Raw genomic sequence first — 17,877 nt, forward strand, 5'->3', positions numbered from 1 at the left:
AAGGATTAAACTATATCTCGAGGGCATACTGCCATCAAGCCAGCGATTGTGAGAGGCACTATTCCTTTTATTTGTATTTTTTTGCCATCGAAGCCTGCTTGATTTTTATGACCAGCACTCCAGAGCAACTACTGCCCATCATCATCATCATCATCATCGTCATCAACATCATCATCTAACATCATTCCTGTCCCATGGCCGGCCACTCAAAGGCAAGCGCTGAATTGACAAATTGATGGATGGTTCTCCAAACGCTGCATGCTTCAGCATCTCTCCTTTCTTTTTCCTGTTTTTCTATTTTTTTTTTTTTTATATCCTTCACTGCCCCTTGTTCGAGTATATGATGCATTATTATTCCGGAAAAGTTTGCGGCCGCAACAGCAACAATTGCCTGCCTAAGTGTTTTATTAGCCATCGAAAACAGAGTTTGAGTTCGGTTGAGTTGAGTTGATTGTCAGTTTTCATACACAACGCTTTTTTTGTTAAGTGTGTATTGAGTTTTCCTGAATTGCCTTGCGGGTTTTATGGTTAAGCATGGCTACTAATTTTGCAATTGCCCATGAGCTGTCGACAGAGCAGATTGAAGAACTGAAGGAAGCCTTTCATCGGTTCGATTTGGACTCAAATGGATTTCTTTCGCCCAAGGAAATGCGATTGGCTTTGCTTTCTGTGGGTCACGAGATCACCGAAGCGGAGCTCTACGATTTCATCCGATCGGTGGCACCGCAGGGTGAGCAATTGACTCTGCCCAGATTCATTCAGATGATGGCTCCCCGAATGGCCGACATGAATAGTGAAGAGAATCTGGAGCGGACATTCGATCTTATGGATCGCGATCACGATGGGTACATCAACAACCAGGATGTGCGTGCCACCATGGGCTTACTGATGGGAGCAGCCTTAAGCGATAGCGATATCAAGGACATCTGCCGTGCCGTCGACATGGATGGCGATGGTCGCATAAGCCGGAGCGATTTCACCAGCTTTATGCGCTCCCCCATATAAACTTGGCCCGCGATAAAAATTTTTAAATTCCCCGTGTCAAATGTGCAGAAAAACCCACACAGAAAACAATTAAAAATTAAATTGAAAAACAAAAATATGTTTACAAATTATTAAATTGACCTTTTTAATAATTTGTAAAAAATATTTTTGGCTTTCAATTTATTCAAACCAAATTAAATCGTTTTATATTCTATAAAATATGATCTATCAGCTTTATTTTTGTTTATGCTTCCTCATTTACATATTTTTAAAAATTATTTAATTTTTTTGATTTATTATACCCCTGATACTTTATTAATGCAAATAAAATTGCTTTTTAAAAGAAAACCTTCGTAAGAATTTATTAATAAAATTGCCTACATTTCACTCACTCGGAGCTCACTTAACAAAATATTAAAAAAAAAAATTGAAATCTGATACATTGAAGTATATTTCTGTCTGCAGGCAAAAAACGAAGACGACTGAATGGAAAACGAGCGAAAGGAAGAAAAAATTGAGAGCATAAAGCCAGAAATTAATTCAACAGCACGTTTCGTCCATTAAGCCGCCAGAGCTTTGCTTGCTGACTTTGCCATCCTGACGCCCCCTGCCACGCCCCCTTGCAGGACACGGACATGGACATGGCCACATGTGCAATGGCCACACATACGCACACACACACACAGGCACACATGCAAAGTGTTGTGTAAACAAGTCAGTTGGCCGGCAGCTGCTGGCGGGGTTTTTAGGAAGAAGACCAAGAAGAAGGAACTCGGCCAAAAGGATAAGCCAGCTGAAATCAGAAATCAAGGTGCCACGCCCCCTTTTTCGGACCCGCCCACCGGCGTCCAATTGTGCTTTGTTTGCCCCCTGCTGGCAGGATTCCACCGAAACCACCTTGACTCGTTGTCGTCGTGAGTGGCTTTAATATTTTTCAGCTGACGCTGCTTCTAATGAAAGCTAGAAATGATGCCACCGCTGCCGCTGTCGCTGTCGCTTCTTCTTATTCCCGCTTCCGTTTCCTCTAAAGCGTCTTCCTATTAGTCTAGTCGTGCACTCAGAAAAAACTAAGTTCTAAAATAATTGGTGTAAAGATAACTAACTACAGTTTACAAGCCTTCTATAAATTTTAAAAAATGTTGGTATTTTTTATTGATTTTCTTTTTTATGAAAAAAGGAGCAATCTTTTAATAAAGCTAAAAAAAAATATTAAAAAAAAATAAAATTTTTAAATATTATTAAGCTTCTTCAAAAAATGTTGTTTGTTAAAACCAAAGCCCACTTTAGTTATCAAAATATATTTGCTAAATATATTTTAAATGGTATTTTTTGTTTCTTTGAATCTTACATAACACATGAAATGTAAATTGAGAATTAATATACAGCAAGCCCTTCACCCCGTATATTTTTCTTGAGTGTAGTGTTGTCTAGCCCTTCTTTGCCTTTCGCTTGGCATTTTCCACTTAGCTGACTTGGATTGCTCTTGCATTTCGTCCAGTTATTTATGGCCGGGCCGGGTAAACGAGTTCATTTAGCTAATGGCCGCACGCCCAACTGAGCCTACGAGAGATTGCTCCACGAGTCCTTCGGGTCCTTCGAGCGCTCTTTGTGTGCCACAATGGGCATTACAAGTTCTGGCACTGGCACTGGCACCACTAGCACCACTGCCACCACTGGGACATCATCATCGTTGCCATACAAGCGCCAGATTTCAATATTTTGCATAAAATTGGCCGAGCTGGCACATCATTCAGCCCTTACAATCATATAAATTCCCCCTTTCAAACAACGCAGCTTAAGGATAAGTCCAAAAGCATTTCCCATTGTTGTCCTGCTCCCTTTCTCTTTTTTTTTATCCGCATTCATATCCTTCTGCAAGGACCTCTTTCAGTTGTCAGGACAACTATGCGCAACAAGTCCGTCCAGTTTTGGTAAGACTCGGAATTTCCGTCTCGATTCGCTGGGAAATACCTTCATCGCTATTGTTGACATTCACTTTTCTCATCTGCATTAATACGGGTTTTCCGTATGAAAAACCAGAGCTCGAATTCCGATGATAAGTTGTGTGGCATATTAAACACGACATTTTTCACAAGCTTATCGTTGAACATTTGCCATTCTTTATCATAATGTCAGCTGCATTTGCTTGCCAATTTATTGCGCAAATATAAAACTAGAGATTTTTTAAACAAGCAAGGACTTAAATGCCATCAATCAGAGATATTTTCCTTGTTTGCATACAACAAACAAAATAATTAATCAGGCTAAGTACTTGCTCTTGGCAAAGAGAATTTAGAAGGAAAACATTTTTGGGCTAATTGTTCAAAAATTCTTCTCATTATGTTTGGATTCCAGTTCTGGGTCATTTTCTTTGCTTCAGCCACTCTCATTAATTTAAACGATTTTATCAAATATTTAAATATTTTAATGTTTTGCTTATCAAAAGAAAAGCGGGATGCTGCTTTCAATGGTTTATTAATAATAAATAATCATATATTTCTTTATGGGGGATATCTATATGAGTCACCTTTAAACCGAATTACTCTTAGAGAAATAAGATAACAAAACAAAAATCAAGTGAAAATGGTACTTCTAATAATATCTTGTTTTGTAAGCGGAATAAACGAATGTTAAACAGATTTTTAAATACCTTAGTCTTTAATTTTTGTAGACCTTAAAACCTTTAAAAAAAATTTTTTCAACTATCAAAAATTGACTTAAATTGTATATTGAAAACGACACTAACGTACCCTCTATAGAATTTAAGGCCTACACGAAAAAACCTACCCCAAAACAGATTATTTATTGTTTAAATTTTTAATTTCATAGGTAATCAATATTTTTTCCTTCTACAAAAATTACTATATATTGCATCTTTAAAGCACAAAGACTTTAAATGTAAAATTCCGAAAAATATTTATAGCTTGGAGCACTCACCTTGGAACTCCTTGCGCGCTGCACTCACTGACGTCACGATGTTGGCCACGTGCCCCAGCACGGTGGCAAATAGCATCAGTCCGAAGAGCAGTTGCAGGATGACGAAGACATACTCGCCCTTGGAGCGCGGCTTGGGCAGGTCCCCGATGGTGGTCAGGGCGAGGGTGCACCAGTAGTAGCTCTGCAGGTACTGCTTCACCACGTCCGCCGATTCCGAGTCGTGGTAGACCCAGTTGCGGGATCCAAAGCCGTTGTTCTTGTGGATGATGTGGTAGAGGCAGCCGTTCCAGTGGAATATCACAAGCAGGTAGTGGATGAGCGCCGTGCTCCGGAAGAGATTCGGATAGTTGGTGTGCCGCTCGGTCCGATCCATGAAGGCCCAAAACCGGTAGATCTTCACCAGCCGGAAGCTGCGCAGGATCGAGTTGAAGCCGATGGACAAGTAGAGGAAGTCCAGCGGCAGCAGGCACAGGCAGTCGATGTAGAAGATAGTCGAGTTCATGTAGTGGGTGCGCAGCTTCAGTGCGTCCGTCTGCAGGACCCCGTCCTCCAGATATCCGGTGCGAAAATGGAACAGGATGTCGATCAGATACAGGAAGTCGGACAGGTAGTCCAGGCAAAACCAAATGGCGATCGTTCGCCGATTGATCTCCTGGAAGGCGAAGCGGTAGATTATCACCCAGAAGTTGTACAGGAAGGCCATGGAGACCACCATGGACCAGTAGTAGCACAGTCGCCCCGCCGGATCGAAGACGAAGTGCAGCTTCCTGGCCGCCGTCGCCGCTCGAATCCTCTGGGAGGCGGTTCGCCGCGGCTTCTGGTGGTGCGGCTGCCCGCCGTGCGACCCCGCCCCACTACCGCCCCCGCTGCCAACACCACCGTGGTGCGGGTGGTGCGGATGCCCGCCGTGGGGCGGACCCGGCCCCCCGGGCCCCCTGCGAGGGCGGGCCGTGCGCGTGCGGGTGGTGCGACACCGTCGAGGCCGAGTGCTGCAGCTGGTAGGGGTGGTGCGCCTGCTGGGCGGCGTTGTGGTGCCCCTGCTGTTGCGATCGGGAGCGCGGGTAGCTAAAAGAAATTTTAAAAATATATATAACTAGCTATAAAAACACGTAATTAAAAAAAAATATTACTAAGCATAAATATGCTCGTTGATACTTGAATCACTTATGGAAAGAAAAGTTCAATGTTTTAAAATGTGTACAGTTTTGTTATAATATTAAACATATTTTAAATTAACTGCTTGTTATTAATGTATTTAAATACATCTTGAAGAAACAAACAAACTTAATAATAATTATAATTATGTAAAATATTTGTGTAATGTTTTTTGTTTTCAAAAGCTGGATAGTAATTTATAAAAGACAAATATAATAGTCAAATAAAATATTAATTCTCCATTTAAAATAAAAGAAATGAGAAAGTTTTTAATTTTTTTTTATTTTTATTAAATATTTATTATTTATTTATTTACTATTTATTACTTACCGATCTGTGCCGTTGCAGTAGTTGCCACCGTACTGGTTGTGGCCGCCCATGGCCAAACTGGTGGCTCCGCCGCCGCCGGCCAGCGTGTTATCCTGCGAGCCGCGTCCCGTGGAGCGGTTCCAGGTGCCCAGGAGCGGCTGGTCGCCGCTGGCAGCCGCTTTCAGGCGGCCCCGCGACTTGTTGCGTTGCTTGTTGTGCAGAAGATCCATTTCTGAGGCAGTGCTTACGGTGGCCATGTGCGAGTTGGAGGCCCTGGAGGCGCATGGTGTGGCCAGGCTGTCGTGCGAAGTGAAGAAACCTTGTTGCGAGACACTCTGCCCGAATTTCGGCTGGGTCATGCCAAACTTTGGTCCTAGATCTGCGCGTGGAATAAAAAATAGAAGGAATATCATGAATAATTGTTTATAAAATATCAATTATTAATAAATAATGGACAGGGTATGAGCAGTTGGCTGTAAATCAATCAATCTGTTGGTATAAAATAAAATCTAGAGTATCAAAGGTTAGGGACATGTTACTTTGAAAAATCCCAGCAATTTCGAAGACTAAACTTAAAATAATATTTTAATATTTTTGAAAAAAGACGTTAAAATTTTAAAAAATGTTTAAATAGTAAAATGGTTTAAGTTAATTTGTATTGTATTACAATTTTACATTATTAATTTTTGTGATATGTGGGTGTTTAATTTAAAGAGTTTTAGGCTGAATAGTTCAATTGATAAAGAGTTAAGGGTTAAAAATATGTTTTTTAGGAATAGTAAGTCAAATGTCTTCTGTGAAATTGCTAGTTATTTTTCCAAGTGTTTGTCTTGCTTTTCAGGGGAAGTGGGATCACGCGGCCTTACCGAGAAAGCTCTGGCGATCGATCGAGAAGCGCCGAAGGCTCCCCAGATCGATGAACTGCTCATCGCCGGCCATTGTGGGTGTGATCGAGAGTTCGGTTGTGTGTATGGCGGCACCACCACCACCACCTCCACCACTGCCACCGCCACCGCCACCACCGGATGAGCCAACCACTTGCGAGGCCATGCCACCGCCACCACCCGCCGAGGCACCGCCACCCGCTGAGATGCCACTCGAACCACCGCCCACCGTGAGATTCGTGCAGGTGGTGCCACCACCCGCACTTCCGCCCATTCCGGCGCCCAAGTATCCAGCATTGCTCGCATAGAAGCTGCCATCCAGTTCGGCCATCTGCTGCTCGTAGGCGGTCAGCGGGTTGATTGACCTCGAGCTGTGGTCCCGATAAAGTGGGCGTGGCGAGGGCATCAGCGAGGGGTTGAGCAGCCCATTGAGCGAGAGGCGGGGCTGCATGATCTCCGGAAAACTCGCCCTCGGCGCTAATCTATTGCCCAAGTTTGTCTGAGATGTTGCTGTTGCTGTTCTATTGTTGCTGTTGCACTTATTGCTGTTGCTGTTGCTGTTGCAGTTGTTGTTGTTGTTGGTAGTGCTGCCGTTGTTGCAGCCGTTGTTTTGACGTATTGCGACTGTTGTTTTGGTCTGTGGCCTGTCATTTTGAGCGGCAAAAGCCGAAGTATGAGCCTTCTGAGCCGGAGCCACAGCCCTCAGCCATCGTTCATCATCGTCATCATCGCTATAACCATCGACATGGTTTTCGTTGTCATTGCCATCTGCATCACCATCGCCATCTATAGCCGTCGACCGCCTCAAACTGGGCGTGGCAGCTGCAATTGCCAGCATTATTTCACCATTTTTTTGTTGCCATTGATTGTCGTTTAATTTGTAATTGGTTTCGCATTGATTTGTGTTTTCAAATGGGAAGAGCACGAGAAATGTGATCAGAGTATAGAGTATAATTAATTGCAAATTCTCCATTAATAACATTTTTGGTTTTTGTTTTTTTGTTTTTTTTTTTTTTCAAGAGGGTTTTGGAGGCACAAACACACACACAGAAATGAGCGAATAAATCACAATAAGAACGAGTGAAAGAGGATTGGTTTGGTGGTTTGGTGGTGGTTTTGGTGGCTACAGGTGGTTTTTGCTGGTTGGTGGTGGTGGTGTTGAAAGTGTTGGTCTTTAACAACAACTCAACTGCAATAACGTTATCAAATAGCAACAGCATTCAACAAGAAACAACAACGAGATGTACAAGAACAAAGGTATTCGTTTTGCTAGGACTTAAATGTATTTGGGACTGGGTGTAATTAAGTCTTACCAGGGCTTAAATTGTACACAGAAAAAAATATGGGATATTTGCTAACATGGTCTTATTGAAATTTAGGTATTTTTCTTAACAGTCTTACGTATAGTTACACAAAGTATAGATTTTTTAGGAACTTTATGAAATGAACATGAATTCAATTATTTTGAAAGTGATTGAATGATGTGCTAAGGTGATCAATGGTTTTTCTCTGTGTACATCTAGCATGCAAAGCTTATTGGATTGTCAGGTGATGTCTAAGTACCTTTCGCACCAAAGTTACTCAGCCTCCATTTCGAGCCCCCCGGAAATGTGCTAATAAAGTTAGATTTAATTACGTGTGCCCGAATGGAGCATGCAACAAGAAAAGGCAAGAATGTGAAGAGAGGGGGAAGGGGCAACACACACACGCCGTAGGAGCTTCATTACTTTTAACCAGCTGCCTGGCAACTGCCACTTGGAAATTCATGAGCTGCCACACGCAAAAGGGTCCCGTGCAGATTGGCCCAGCAGCTCCTGGCCAAAAAGACTGGCTCAAGTGCCACTTGACTGTCGAACAGCCAGACAATGGCCAAAGCTGTGTTGGCCTCCAGTATTTGTATTTCTATATGTATATGTATCTCTATCTCTATATGTATATGTATCTCTATGTGCTTGTGTGTCTGTGTATCTGCGGTGTCGCCAGCGAGCTGCGTGCGGCGCCAATTTATTTCTATTAGGAGACGTTCGTGTCCTCCGCCTGTTGCTCCTCTCGAATAGATTGGATACCTGCCCCCAGCTGAGTGCTCGGCCATTGATTATTGGCAGACCGCTTTTAATTATTGCTCAGCTTCTGGCCAGCGTAATTCAATTAGGCCACCAAAACAATGATGCTGAATAGATTGCCCCCAGTTCGAGTTTCATTCGCGGCGCGTCGCAAGTTAAATGCAAAAATTGTCAATTACTTTGGGCTTGCCACCTGCCACCTGCCACCTGCCACCGCTGCTCCTTTCCACACCTTTTATCTTTTTTTGGAGCGGTCTCGTCTAACATGAATTTGCACTTTGCTCGCCGGGCAATAATTTCCAATTAATTCGCGCTTAATGGCAACATACAAATCAACTTGACCGCGCTTATTTATTAACTAATTCCAGAGCTTTCATGGGATACTTCTGCGGCTGGCAAGCCGGACAAAATAAATGTTGTTTAGTTCCGAACGCATTAATAATACATTTCTGGGCTTTCACTTCATCCCTCTTGAATCAAATGTAAATAAACGAAAAGTTTATCGTGCTTAAACACTATTTTTAATCCGCTTTTGGCTATGAAAGTTAGATTTAATTGAGGAGAAAATATAAGTACACTTTGTTGCAGAGTAAATTAAACACGAAATCTGGGCCAGCAAAAAACTTTGGCTTCATTTCCAAATTTTAGTACATTTAATTTAATGACCTATTAAATTGAATTACATATTAAATTATCATTACTTTTACTAACAAATAAATTAGAAACCCAAAAAACATTGAAAACAACCAGACATTTAATAAATTCCTAAAACTTCCACTAATAATTTAAATAACCAGGCACTTTACATGATAATTGGTAAGCCTTTTGGCCCCGCCATTGATGCTAGTCGGCTCACTTGTTTGATTTCAGTTGTCGCAAACAAACTTTGTCTGCCAGAGTGCATTTCAATGTCTAGTGAAAGTTTGAACTACACGCAAACAACGTCAATGTGCGAGTGTATTGCGTCATTGGCAATTTACAAGCCTGTTGCCCACTTTCAGGCGCTGTCACCGCAAATTGGGCCGTTTCCTTTCCCAGGACATGATGAGAGTGTGAGCGAGAGAGAGAAAGAGAACGAGCAGGATGCAGAAGGAGATGAAAGATGAAGAATGAGATGAGGAGAAAGCACACCCTGGCCCTGACCGCATTCCAAGTTTGCAGACATAATCTTGGCACTATTTAATTTTGCTAATAGTTGAGTGTCATTAATTTAAACTTTTGCGCTTTTTGGTTTGTCTTGGCTGCGGCCTCGGTGATAACAAAAAGCCAGGACGAAGGAGCCGTGGAGCAGTGGAGCGCGGCAGCCGCTGAGTGAGATAGAGCGAAGAAAAATGAAAAATCTTGAGCTTAATGTGCGGCACTTTGTCATGGCCTGCCAGCCGGAAACGGAAACTTGCGACAAACTTGCGCAAAAGTTCAACAAAACGCTTGAACGGCCTCACCCACACACACATATACACACCCATCGCACACACACACACACACATACAGAAAGAGAAAGCTGCTGGGCAACCATGAGCCATGAATTGTCAATAAATTTGCTTGCCGCAAATCATCACAAGTTGGTTCGGCTTCGGTTGCCAAATCCGAAACCCAAAAGCAGCGCGTCATTCTGGGGGGAATTTTTGGACACAAAAACTAAACCTCAATTATTTGCTGCAGCTGCCTCGGCAAATGAAAATATTTGAGAAAACAAAATACTTTGACAAAAGTTTGGCGAGCAAACTTTACTTAAACATACTTGAGGGCCTTATACAAACACGCGGCCGGAAAAACGAAAAGGGGTTTTCGAGGGCGGAGGAGGGAGGTGAAGTGGACCAGGCTCAAAGTGGAAATGGAAACTTAAACGACACAAAAAGGAAGTCGAGCCATAAAAACATTACGCAGAACAAACTTCAAACGCCTTCGGGAGAAGGCCGTTCAGAAGCACAATATTCAGCTGCCTGATGAACCGAAGCAAAGTGAAGCTACCTCATTATTACCCGAGCTATAAGTGTTTGGTGTGCTCAAATACTTTTAAGCAAGTTTGCCAAACCAAAAAGGGGATTGAAGTGCCATTAAGATACTAGTAATTAAGATAAGTGTTGAATATAATATAACTGTGAGTGTTGACTGTTTTTAAATAAAATAAACGTTGAAAATGTATCTATTCTTTTCGAGATTTCTGACTCAGCATGGTTGGCATTAAAAAATTTTTGTTGCCATGAAAGTTTAATTTTTTTTTAAATATGTAATTAACGATAAGGTGTGAATTAGAAATAAAAGAAAACTTCTGTTTTAATAATTGGTTTTTTAAGCCAATAAATTGCATTCTGTAAAATATGAAATTTTTTTATGGATTACAAGTGGTAAGTTTCTCTAACAACAAGAAACATTTTTTTTCTTGTGGCGTAAATTATTGTTTTACCTCCGTTTGGATACATGCTTAAAACTCAATCACTTTACCCATTTAACATCTTTCAACATTTAAGATAAATTTTTTAAGTTTTCACTTTTGTATGGCGGTGAAATACCAAAATGTAGCCATATTATTGATGCTGGTGGTCTGTGTCGAAGCGCATCGAATGAAGCGATTATCATTGCCCGAATTCCACGGCGAGGAGACCTTAAATCTGGCCAAGTACGTCGTCTCCATTCGATCAAGAACCCCTTACAAGTATTTCGGCGACAATCACTATTGCGGTGGAGGTCTTATATCCCCCTCCTGGGTTATCACCTCCGCCCACTGCGTCATGAGGTAGGTGGCTTAAGCTCTTCAGTTGCAATGGGAATGGGAAAGCATTATTTCCTGGCTTCCTGACTGCTATCCCCCTTTCTTAGCCCGACCAAGATAATGTTTAGGGCGAGATTGCTGCTGGTGGTGGCCGGATCCCCGCACAGGATGCGATATATCGCTGGCAGAACCATCTGCATGCCGGTCAAGGAGCTCCACGTTCCGAAGAACTTCACCATGCACAACACCTTCAACATGGCATTGATAAAACTTCAGGAGAGTTTGCCCACAAACGATCCGCGAATCGGATTTCTTCATCTGCCATCGGAACCGCCCACAGTGGGCGGCATGCACTCTGTTCTCGGCTGGGGAAGAATGTATCCGGTAAGAGCTTTTTTGACATAGAAAATTCTAATTAAATTAAATCAACAAAAAAGATGATTTTATAATATGTATTAAAGTCTTTCTTTTACAGCCTTTACCTTTTTAAAAGTTTTTTGTATCATAAAGAAAGTAACTTGTCCATTTTGGACAATTCAATTTATGCCTAAATAAAAATTTAAGCATTAAGTTATACAATCAATGGCTTTCCAAATGCAAATACCTTCTACAAATTGCTCACTGATTCATAGTGTTAAAAGCTGTTTCTCACTGTAAAAGTATCTTTTGCCTCACCACTTCTAACATTTGATAAACATTAGAAATCTTAATACTGACATACTGAAATGTTTTAGGGTGGACCCCTTTCAATGAACATCTATCACCTGAAAGTGGAACTCCTGGATAACGGGTTGTGCAAGAGGCACTTTCATCACTACCCCGAAGGAATGATATGCACTGGAAAGAATAATTGGACGTCTGAAGCCGATCCCTGCAATGGCGACATCGGATCCCCTTTAATAAAAGGAATGGTGATTGTCGGCATAGTCGCCTATCCGATTGGCTGTGGCATCAAAATCATTCCGACCGTCTATACGGACGTATACAGCAGCATAAAATGGATCCGGGCGACGGCCTTCGGAATATCCAGCACCATTAGCCCGCTATCATTGATTGCCTTACTGGTGATCGGTTTATCCTAGCCAGTAAAGCACAAAATGCCAAATTATTTTACTTACTGATATTAATAATTCCAAATTTTTATGTCATTTTGTAGAGTGTACAAAAAAATATATGTTTTTCATTGTGTATTAATTTATTTCATACATAAGTTTTTAAAGCAAAAATCCGAAAACTTTTTAAGGAATTCCTTAAAAGAGTGAGTAACAAAAACTTTAAATTTATTGGAGTATTGTTTAAGTTGTTTTTCAGTAAAAACAAGTGAAAATAAATCTCTGTGAAACCTCATTCCCAATTCCGTTGCCAAGTTATCTGCGAAACCTTCTACATTACGGCAGTACTTGGGTTAGATTAACGGGCATAGCCGGCTTGGAAACCACTGGCAATTGGCACGGCTTCTGCCAACAGTGCTGGCCCACTTTTAATTGGCTCAAAGCCCGGCCGAGGACCGCGTCCGTGTGGCTTTAATTGACACGGCCCGCCCTGCTGACCGAAAAAAGGGCAATAAAGCACTCAAAACCTGATTTTCCCCGAGCTGTGAAATGAAAGTGGAAATTCGATACTGGCTGGCCAGAGTGAGTGGAAACGTTTGATGCGAGCGAGAATTGAATTTGCGTATCTGGGTGAATCTGAGGGAGGGGCTTTTCCATTCCGGGGAATGGCATTCATAATGCCTGGCGATAGGGAACACGAATCCAGCTTATGTTTCTCAGCAGGCAACAAAGGCCATCCACCTGCTCTCCATTTAAGTAATGAATTTTGTGCATCTTGCCCTCGTTTTTTTGTTTTTTTTGTTTGCTCCCAAAGAGCTCCGTAGGCAAATGCGTAATGACAACATTAAGGGGTTATATACCTTTTTTTTTTCAAAAAAACGAAAAATTTTTTTTAGCTGAATCCTAAAGTATATCCCCTAGAGAACATTTTCCCAAATTTTTGAAGAGATCCGAATAATAGTTCGATAAGAAAACAGCCTTTTGAGGCGCGGTTCGTCACTCTTTGTAACGCAACGTAAAACTTTGAATGCGATTATCTCAAAGTCGTTTTTTTCCAAAAGTGCCTTTGCTGTGACCGCGATTGCACAAGAACTATTTGATCGATCTTCTTCAATTTTTTTTTTAAATATTCGTAATGATTGTGCCGAGTTCGCCATTGAATCAGTTTTTCTGCGGCAATTTCGATTTTGCAGTTAAGAAATTTTTAATAAAATTTTTAGAGCTCGAAAAATCAATTTTTTGAAAAAATTGTTACTGTATGCAGAAAAAACCAAATATTCTTGAAGTAATTCAATGACGAACTAGAAATAATACTAAACTAATAAAATTTTTTTGGTTTATTGATTTAAGTTGACCCGCTGGACTTCCATCGTGGTCACCGCAAGCCGCTATAACAAAAAAAGGGTTATGAGAGAATTGCCATAACTTCGAAAGTTATTTATATTTTTTTAAGAACAAACGTTTGTTGTGTCTATAAAAACATGTACTATCAATAAATAATAACCTCAGTATCATAAAATAATTGCTACACACCTGAAAAAAAATCCAAAGTTCCCTCATTTTTTTCGCTCAAAAAGGTATATAACCCCTTAATGCAAACGACTTCATTTAATTAAACGCCCTTTTTCGGGCAAAGGCAAGTGGGAAACTGAGAAAACTGTATAAGGCGCCATCATCATTGCGACTCATTGGGACTCATTGCCACCATCGCATTACCCATGCCCATGCCGCACACCCATGCCACACCCACATCTACACTCATTCTGGTCCTGCTCATTCTTGAACGCCTTGCCCAAATGGCGAAGGATCTCGTTCTGGCATCCCGGCATCCTCTGCCACTCGCACTCGGCGTTTTGGTATGCATGAATGCGTATTAAGGTGCGATAGGGGGCGTGCCACACTGCCTGTGTATTTGTGCGCACGTGCGTGTAAGCGATGCGATGCGAATATACGAGTATTTGTGTATGAGTGGGCGTGGCCAGGTGGGCCAGGTGGAGGAGCAGCAGCTGGCCCAGATGGAGCAAATGGAGCAGCTGTGACAAACTCGCCGGCGAAGCAGCCAATTCAATTAACAGTCGGCGGCACCAAAGTTGACAACGGAATAAGCCGTCGAAATTGCGGCAATTCTCGCCGCGGAAATAGCAGATGGTCAAGCATGATAGCTATGAAGAGTTTAAAACACAGTCCACACATTTCAAGGGAATACTGTCAAAATTGATCCCACGAAAAAAAAGGGAAGTTTTTAACATTAACTATTGACTATGTTAAAATAATTTTGTAATTCATTTGTAATACATTTACATTTATATTTTATTTATACATATGTAAAGCAAATTAGTTTTATTTATAATTTAAATGACAATAGAAACAGACAAAGCTGTCAAAATTTATTACATTTTTTACAGCATTGCGACATTTTGCCTTTTCAAAGGTAGAATTGTTTAGATTTATTTAAAATGTAACTAACTCTCATAACCAAAAGCAAGTTTTAAATTTTTGTACAGTCCGACAGATTAAACAAACAAGTTAGCAAATTTATTTAAGTGAGCACTAAAGTGCATAATTACTTTATTCGGTTTTAATACGGCTTAATTTTGTTGGCAAAGCTTCGCTGTATTTTCCGATTGACAGTTTATGCAGAAATGTAAAGTGTATAAGGCTTAAATAATTTTTAAATGTTTTTATTTACATAATGGTTAAGCTTGGCAAACGTTCTTTTTTATACCAATTACACTAACTAATTTACATTGAATTAATATGCATATAATAAATATACATATTTCATTTTCATAAGGCAAAGAATATTTATTTAATTTTCGTTTAAATATTTTCAAAATGAATTAATGAATCTATTAGTTTTGCTATCATGTTTAAAAATCCTAAAGGGACAATTAGCAGTACTTTTTTCATTAAAATCACGGTTTCGCGCATGTGGGAAAATGCCTTTCGACTAACGGCGCTAAATGTACTTTAATTTTGCAGCGCTTTCAATGTATTTAAGTGACTCAACTCATTAGCAGCGAAGCAACATGGATGCCACACAGCTGCTGCAACCGCAAAAGCAATAAAAAGCGCGGGGGCGAAAGGGGGCGTGGCAGAAAGGGGGTTAAAGCCAAACTGTTCATTTGCATGCGCTGGCGCTCATTACATTTACATTAAACTTTTAATATGCGCGGACATGAGGGCCAAAAGGATGCGAGTATGGTGGCATGCAGTCCCTCCTCTTCGCCAGGATATTCGAGTTGGAGTTCGGAGTTCGCAGTTCGCAGTTCGCAGGATCTCGGGTGCACGAATGCAATGCGGGTGCAACACTGAAATTGAGTGACAAGCGCTGGCGGCTGCCCGCATCTGAATATCTTTATTTCCCTGGGAAATGCGCAGTTAATTACATTTTGGCCAGCTGCACAATCGTTTCAGCATCTTTCTGGCCTGATCCCGATCCACATTCGCAAATCCCAATCTGAATTCCAATCCAGATCCAGCGATTGGGGACCATTAGCTTACCGCTGAGCGGTGGCTAAGCCAGCTGAAAGGCGTCTGTGCCTCGCGGTTCCATTGACATTGTCCTGGGACATTGGCTTGAATGGCAGATGAGCTCTCACCGCTCGCTTGTCGACAGTCCCACATGGCGTATACGTGATACACAGATATACACGTTTATTGCAAGTGTTAAAATGTGTAGTAAAAGATTTTTGAAGGTGTTAAGAGGTGGTTGTGTTAACCAAAGTGGTGTAAGAAGGTTAGGAACTCATAAGTAGATTTCAATGTTATATCTGTGGTGTTAGCATTTGTTAAGTTTTGTCATATTTATTTTTAAAAACATCTCCCAATAAATAACTACCAAGTTTGTGGAGGTGATTAGGATTTCATCTTCATTTCTGACCATTTTATTAATATTCTTGTTATTTATAACCAGAATTTGGCACTCTACATTTTTCTGATTTTTTTCATTTTTGCGAATTTGTATTTTACTTCAGTTTTTTTTTCAGTGCCTGTCTGCTTAGCATCGAAAAAATCCAGGAGGAAGCGGCGGTCACCCTCGACATGTGTGTGTGTGTGTCTGTTTAAATGTGTGAGTGTGTCAGTCTGCTTGTTCTCAAGTGTAAGTGCATTTCGTTATGAGCTTAGCAGTCTTATAAATGTTTGCGTATTTGTTTGCCTCGACGACGTTGCTATTTACTTGATGTGACCTCTGCTGCGCTCCGTTCACCCGCTCCGAACCTCTCGGCTAAGCAACTGCACTTTCATCTGTAACTGTATCTGTATCTGAATCTGCCACTGTAGCTGCGCATATGTATCTGCATCCGCAGATGCCACTATGTGTGTGTGCGCTGGGGGTTAAGACAGCGCTCACAGCACATAAATATCTAAAGGATTCTTGAGTAACTTCTCTAATGGATTTGGGTTAAAAATATACACAAGGGCATGTGGAGGGCAAACAGATATGCACACACACAAACACACGCCAAGTCATACAAAAGAAGTTCTCTCTGTCTTTGTATGTGTGTGTGTGTGTTTAAGATTTACAAATTAGTTTAATTTAAATTAGAGTGCGAGCACTTAGCAGTCAGTTGCGAGTAAAATGTCAATTGCAGCCACTACAGTGAAACTTGCCCAGATTAAAAACACATATAATTTGTCTAGCATACATGAAATGCCAAGATTTACCAGACAAAGACAAGATGAATTATTCCGTATGTTTTGTGGAATTTGCACAAAACCGTGGAATTTATTATAGCCAGCGAGTTGGGCGGAAAATTCAGATCTATCCCCGCAGGCTTTCCTCGCAAACATCAAAAACAAGGAGCAAATTGAAATTGCAATGGTAATTATTTAGGCCTTACCCTCCAAACACACACACACACCCGCACACTCGCACACACACAAAGAACAATGGGGCATATTAAACGATTTTAAGGAGAATTTATATATATCCATATGCGTATGCATGCCATAAAGTTGTCCAGGGCCCGTTGTCCGTTGTCCGCTGTCCGCTGTCCGTTGTCCGTTTGTCGGTGCTCCGTGTTCCATGTCCTGTGACCATGTCCCCGTAATGGGACGAAAGTAATAAGCGTGGGCCACCAGGGCCAAAAAGCGAATGCTGAGGGGACCAGCTTATTGTTTACGACGTGCTTAGTGGCAAACTCGGCTTTGATAATGAAACGTTGGCAGGCAACACGCGCTGGCAGTTAACGGCAATTGCGACAAATGCCAAAAGCAGACAACGCCAGACCAACAGCTCGGCTCAGCTCAGGACATGGCCTGTAATTTTGGCCACAAACTTAGTTGCATATACGTATATGTATGGCCCATGCACTCAGGAAAAAACTCATTGCCAATTATGGTAATAGTTTCGTAGAAAAGGTGACAAAACCGCAATGAAGCAACTAAGTTCTTTAAGAAACTAGATATAAAGGATTGTATATATTTTATTGGTCGGATTTCGTATCTTTAAAAGAGGTTAGAATTTTTATCATATTTTTTTAAAACACAAAAATATACGGACCTATTTATGTATCAGAAAACACCCCTATAATAACTAATTACCCTTTTTTTAATCTAATCATTCTTAAACCTTTTAAGAAAACATATATAAATTTAATTTGAGAATTCGTAAGCTGTAAACGTTTTTTATATTATGCCATCATAAATTTAAACAACCATTTGGTTGTTAATGACTTACAAATTACCTTAGTTCTTAATCGAACTCATATTTTCGGTGAGTGTACTCCAAACAGGGGAGTGTGTAATGTGAGACAAGACAGCCGCACGTGATGTGA

At 41.1% G+C, this 17,877-nt stretch overlaps 3 protein-coding genes across 3 annotated transcripts in view; 2 read left to right on the forward strand and 1 right to left on the reverse strand.

Annotated features, from left to right (window-relative positions):
• The window catches only part of LOC108096747 (cyclic nucleotide-gated cation channel beta-1), a 69,826-nt gene that overhangs the window by 16,653 nt on the left and 35,296 nt on the right, over positions 1 to 17,877 (reverse strand). Inside the window, 3 exon segments of the mRNA XM_017198600.2 lie at positions 3,922 to 4,856; positions 4,858 to 4,986; positions 5,407 to 5,764. Of these exon segments, the coding sequence (XP_017054089.2) occupies positions 3,922 to 4,856; positions 4,858 to 4,986; positions 5,407 to 5,764 (1,422 nt within the window).
• LOC108096749 (neo-calmodulin) lies at positions 338 to 1,165 on the forward strand. The gene has a single exon (XM_017198603.2). It carries the CDS (start codon positions 535 to 537, stop codon positions 1,003 to 1,005), a length of 471 nt encoding a protein of 156 aa, XP_017054092.1. The 5' UTR covers positions 338 to 534; the 3' UTR covers positions 1,006 to 1,165.
• On the forward strand, positions 10,766 to 12,243 carry LOC108096748 (trypsin delta). The gene is made up of 3 exons (XM_017198602.1): positions 10,766 to 11,069; positions 11,153 to 11,429; positions 11,780 to 12,243. The coding sequence occupies exons 1-3, from the start codon at positions 10,831 to 10,833 to the stop codon at positions 12,125 to 12,127; spliced, it is 864 nt and encodes a 287-aa protein (XP_017054091.1). The 5' UTR covers positions 10,766 to 10,830; the 3' UTR covers positions 12,128 to 12,243.

Source organism: Drosophila ficusphila, unplaced genomic scaffold (assembly GCF_018152265.1).
Source record: "Drosophila ficusphila isolate 14025-0441.05 unplaced genomic scaffold, ASM1815226v1 contig_414, whole genome shotgun sequence".
Classification (NCBI taxonomy): domain Eukaryota; kingdom Metazoa; phylum Arthropoda; class Insecta; order Diptera; family Drosophilidae; genus Drosophila; species Drosophila ficusphila.

Excerpts from the sequence above, each read along its gene's own strand:
- LOC108096748 (XM_017198602.1), top strand. The coding sequence starts at position 10,831 with ATGGCGGTGAAATACCAAAATGTAGCCATATTATTGATGCTGGTGGTC. Across the intron at positions 11,070-11,152 it reads TCCGCCCACTGCGTCATGAG|CCCGACCAAGATAATGTTTA; the intron begins GTAGGTGGCTTA and ends CCCCTTTCTTAG. Across the intron at positions 11,430-11,779 it reads GCTGGGGAAGAATGTATCCG|GGTGGACCCCTTTCAATGAA; the intron begins GTAAGAGCTTTT and ends GAAATGTTTTAG.
- LOC108096749 (XM_017198603.2), top strand. The coding sequence starts at position 535 with ATGGCTACTAATTTTGCAATTGCCCATGAGCTGTCGACAGAGCAGATT.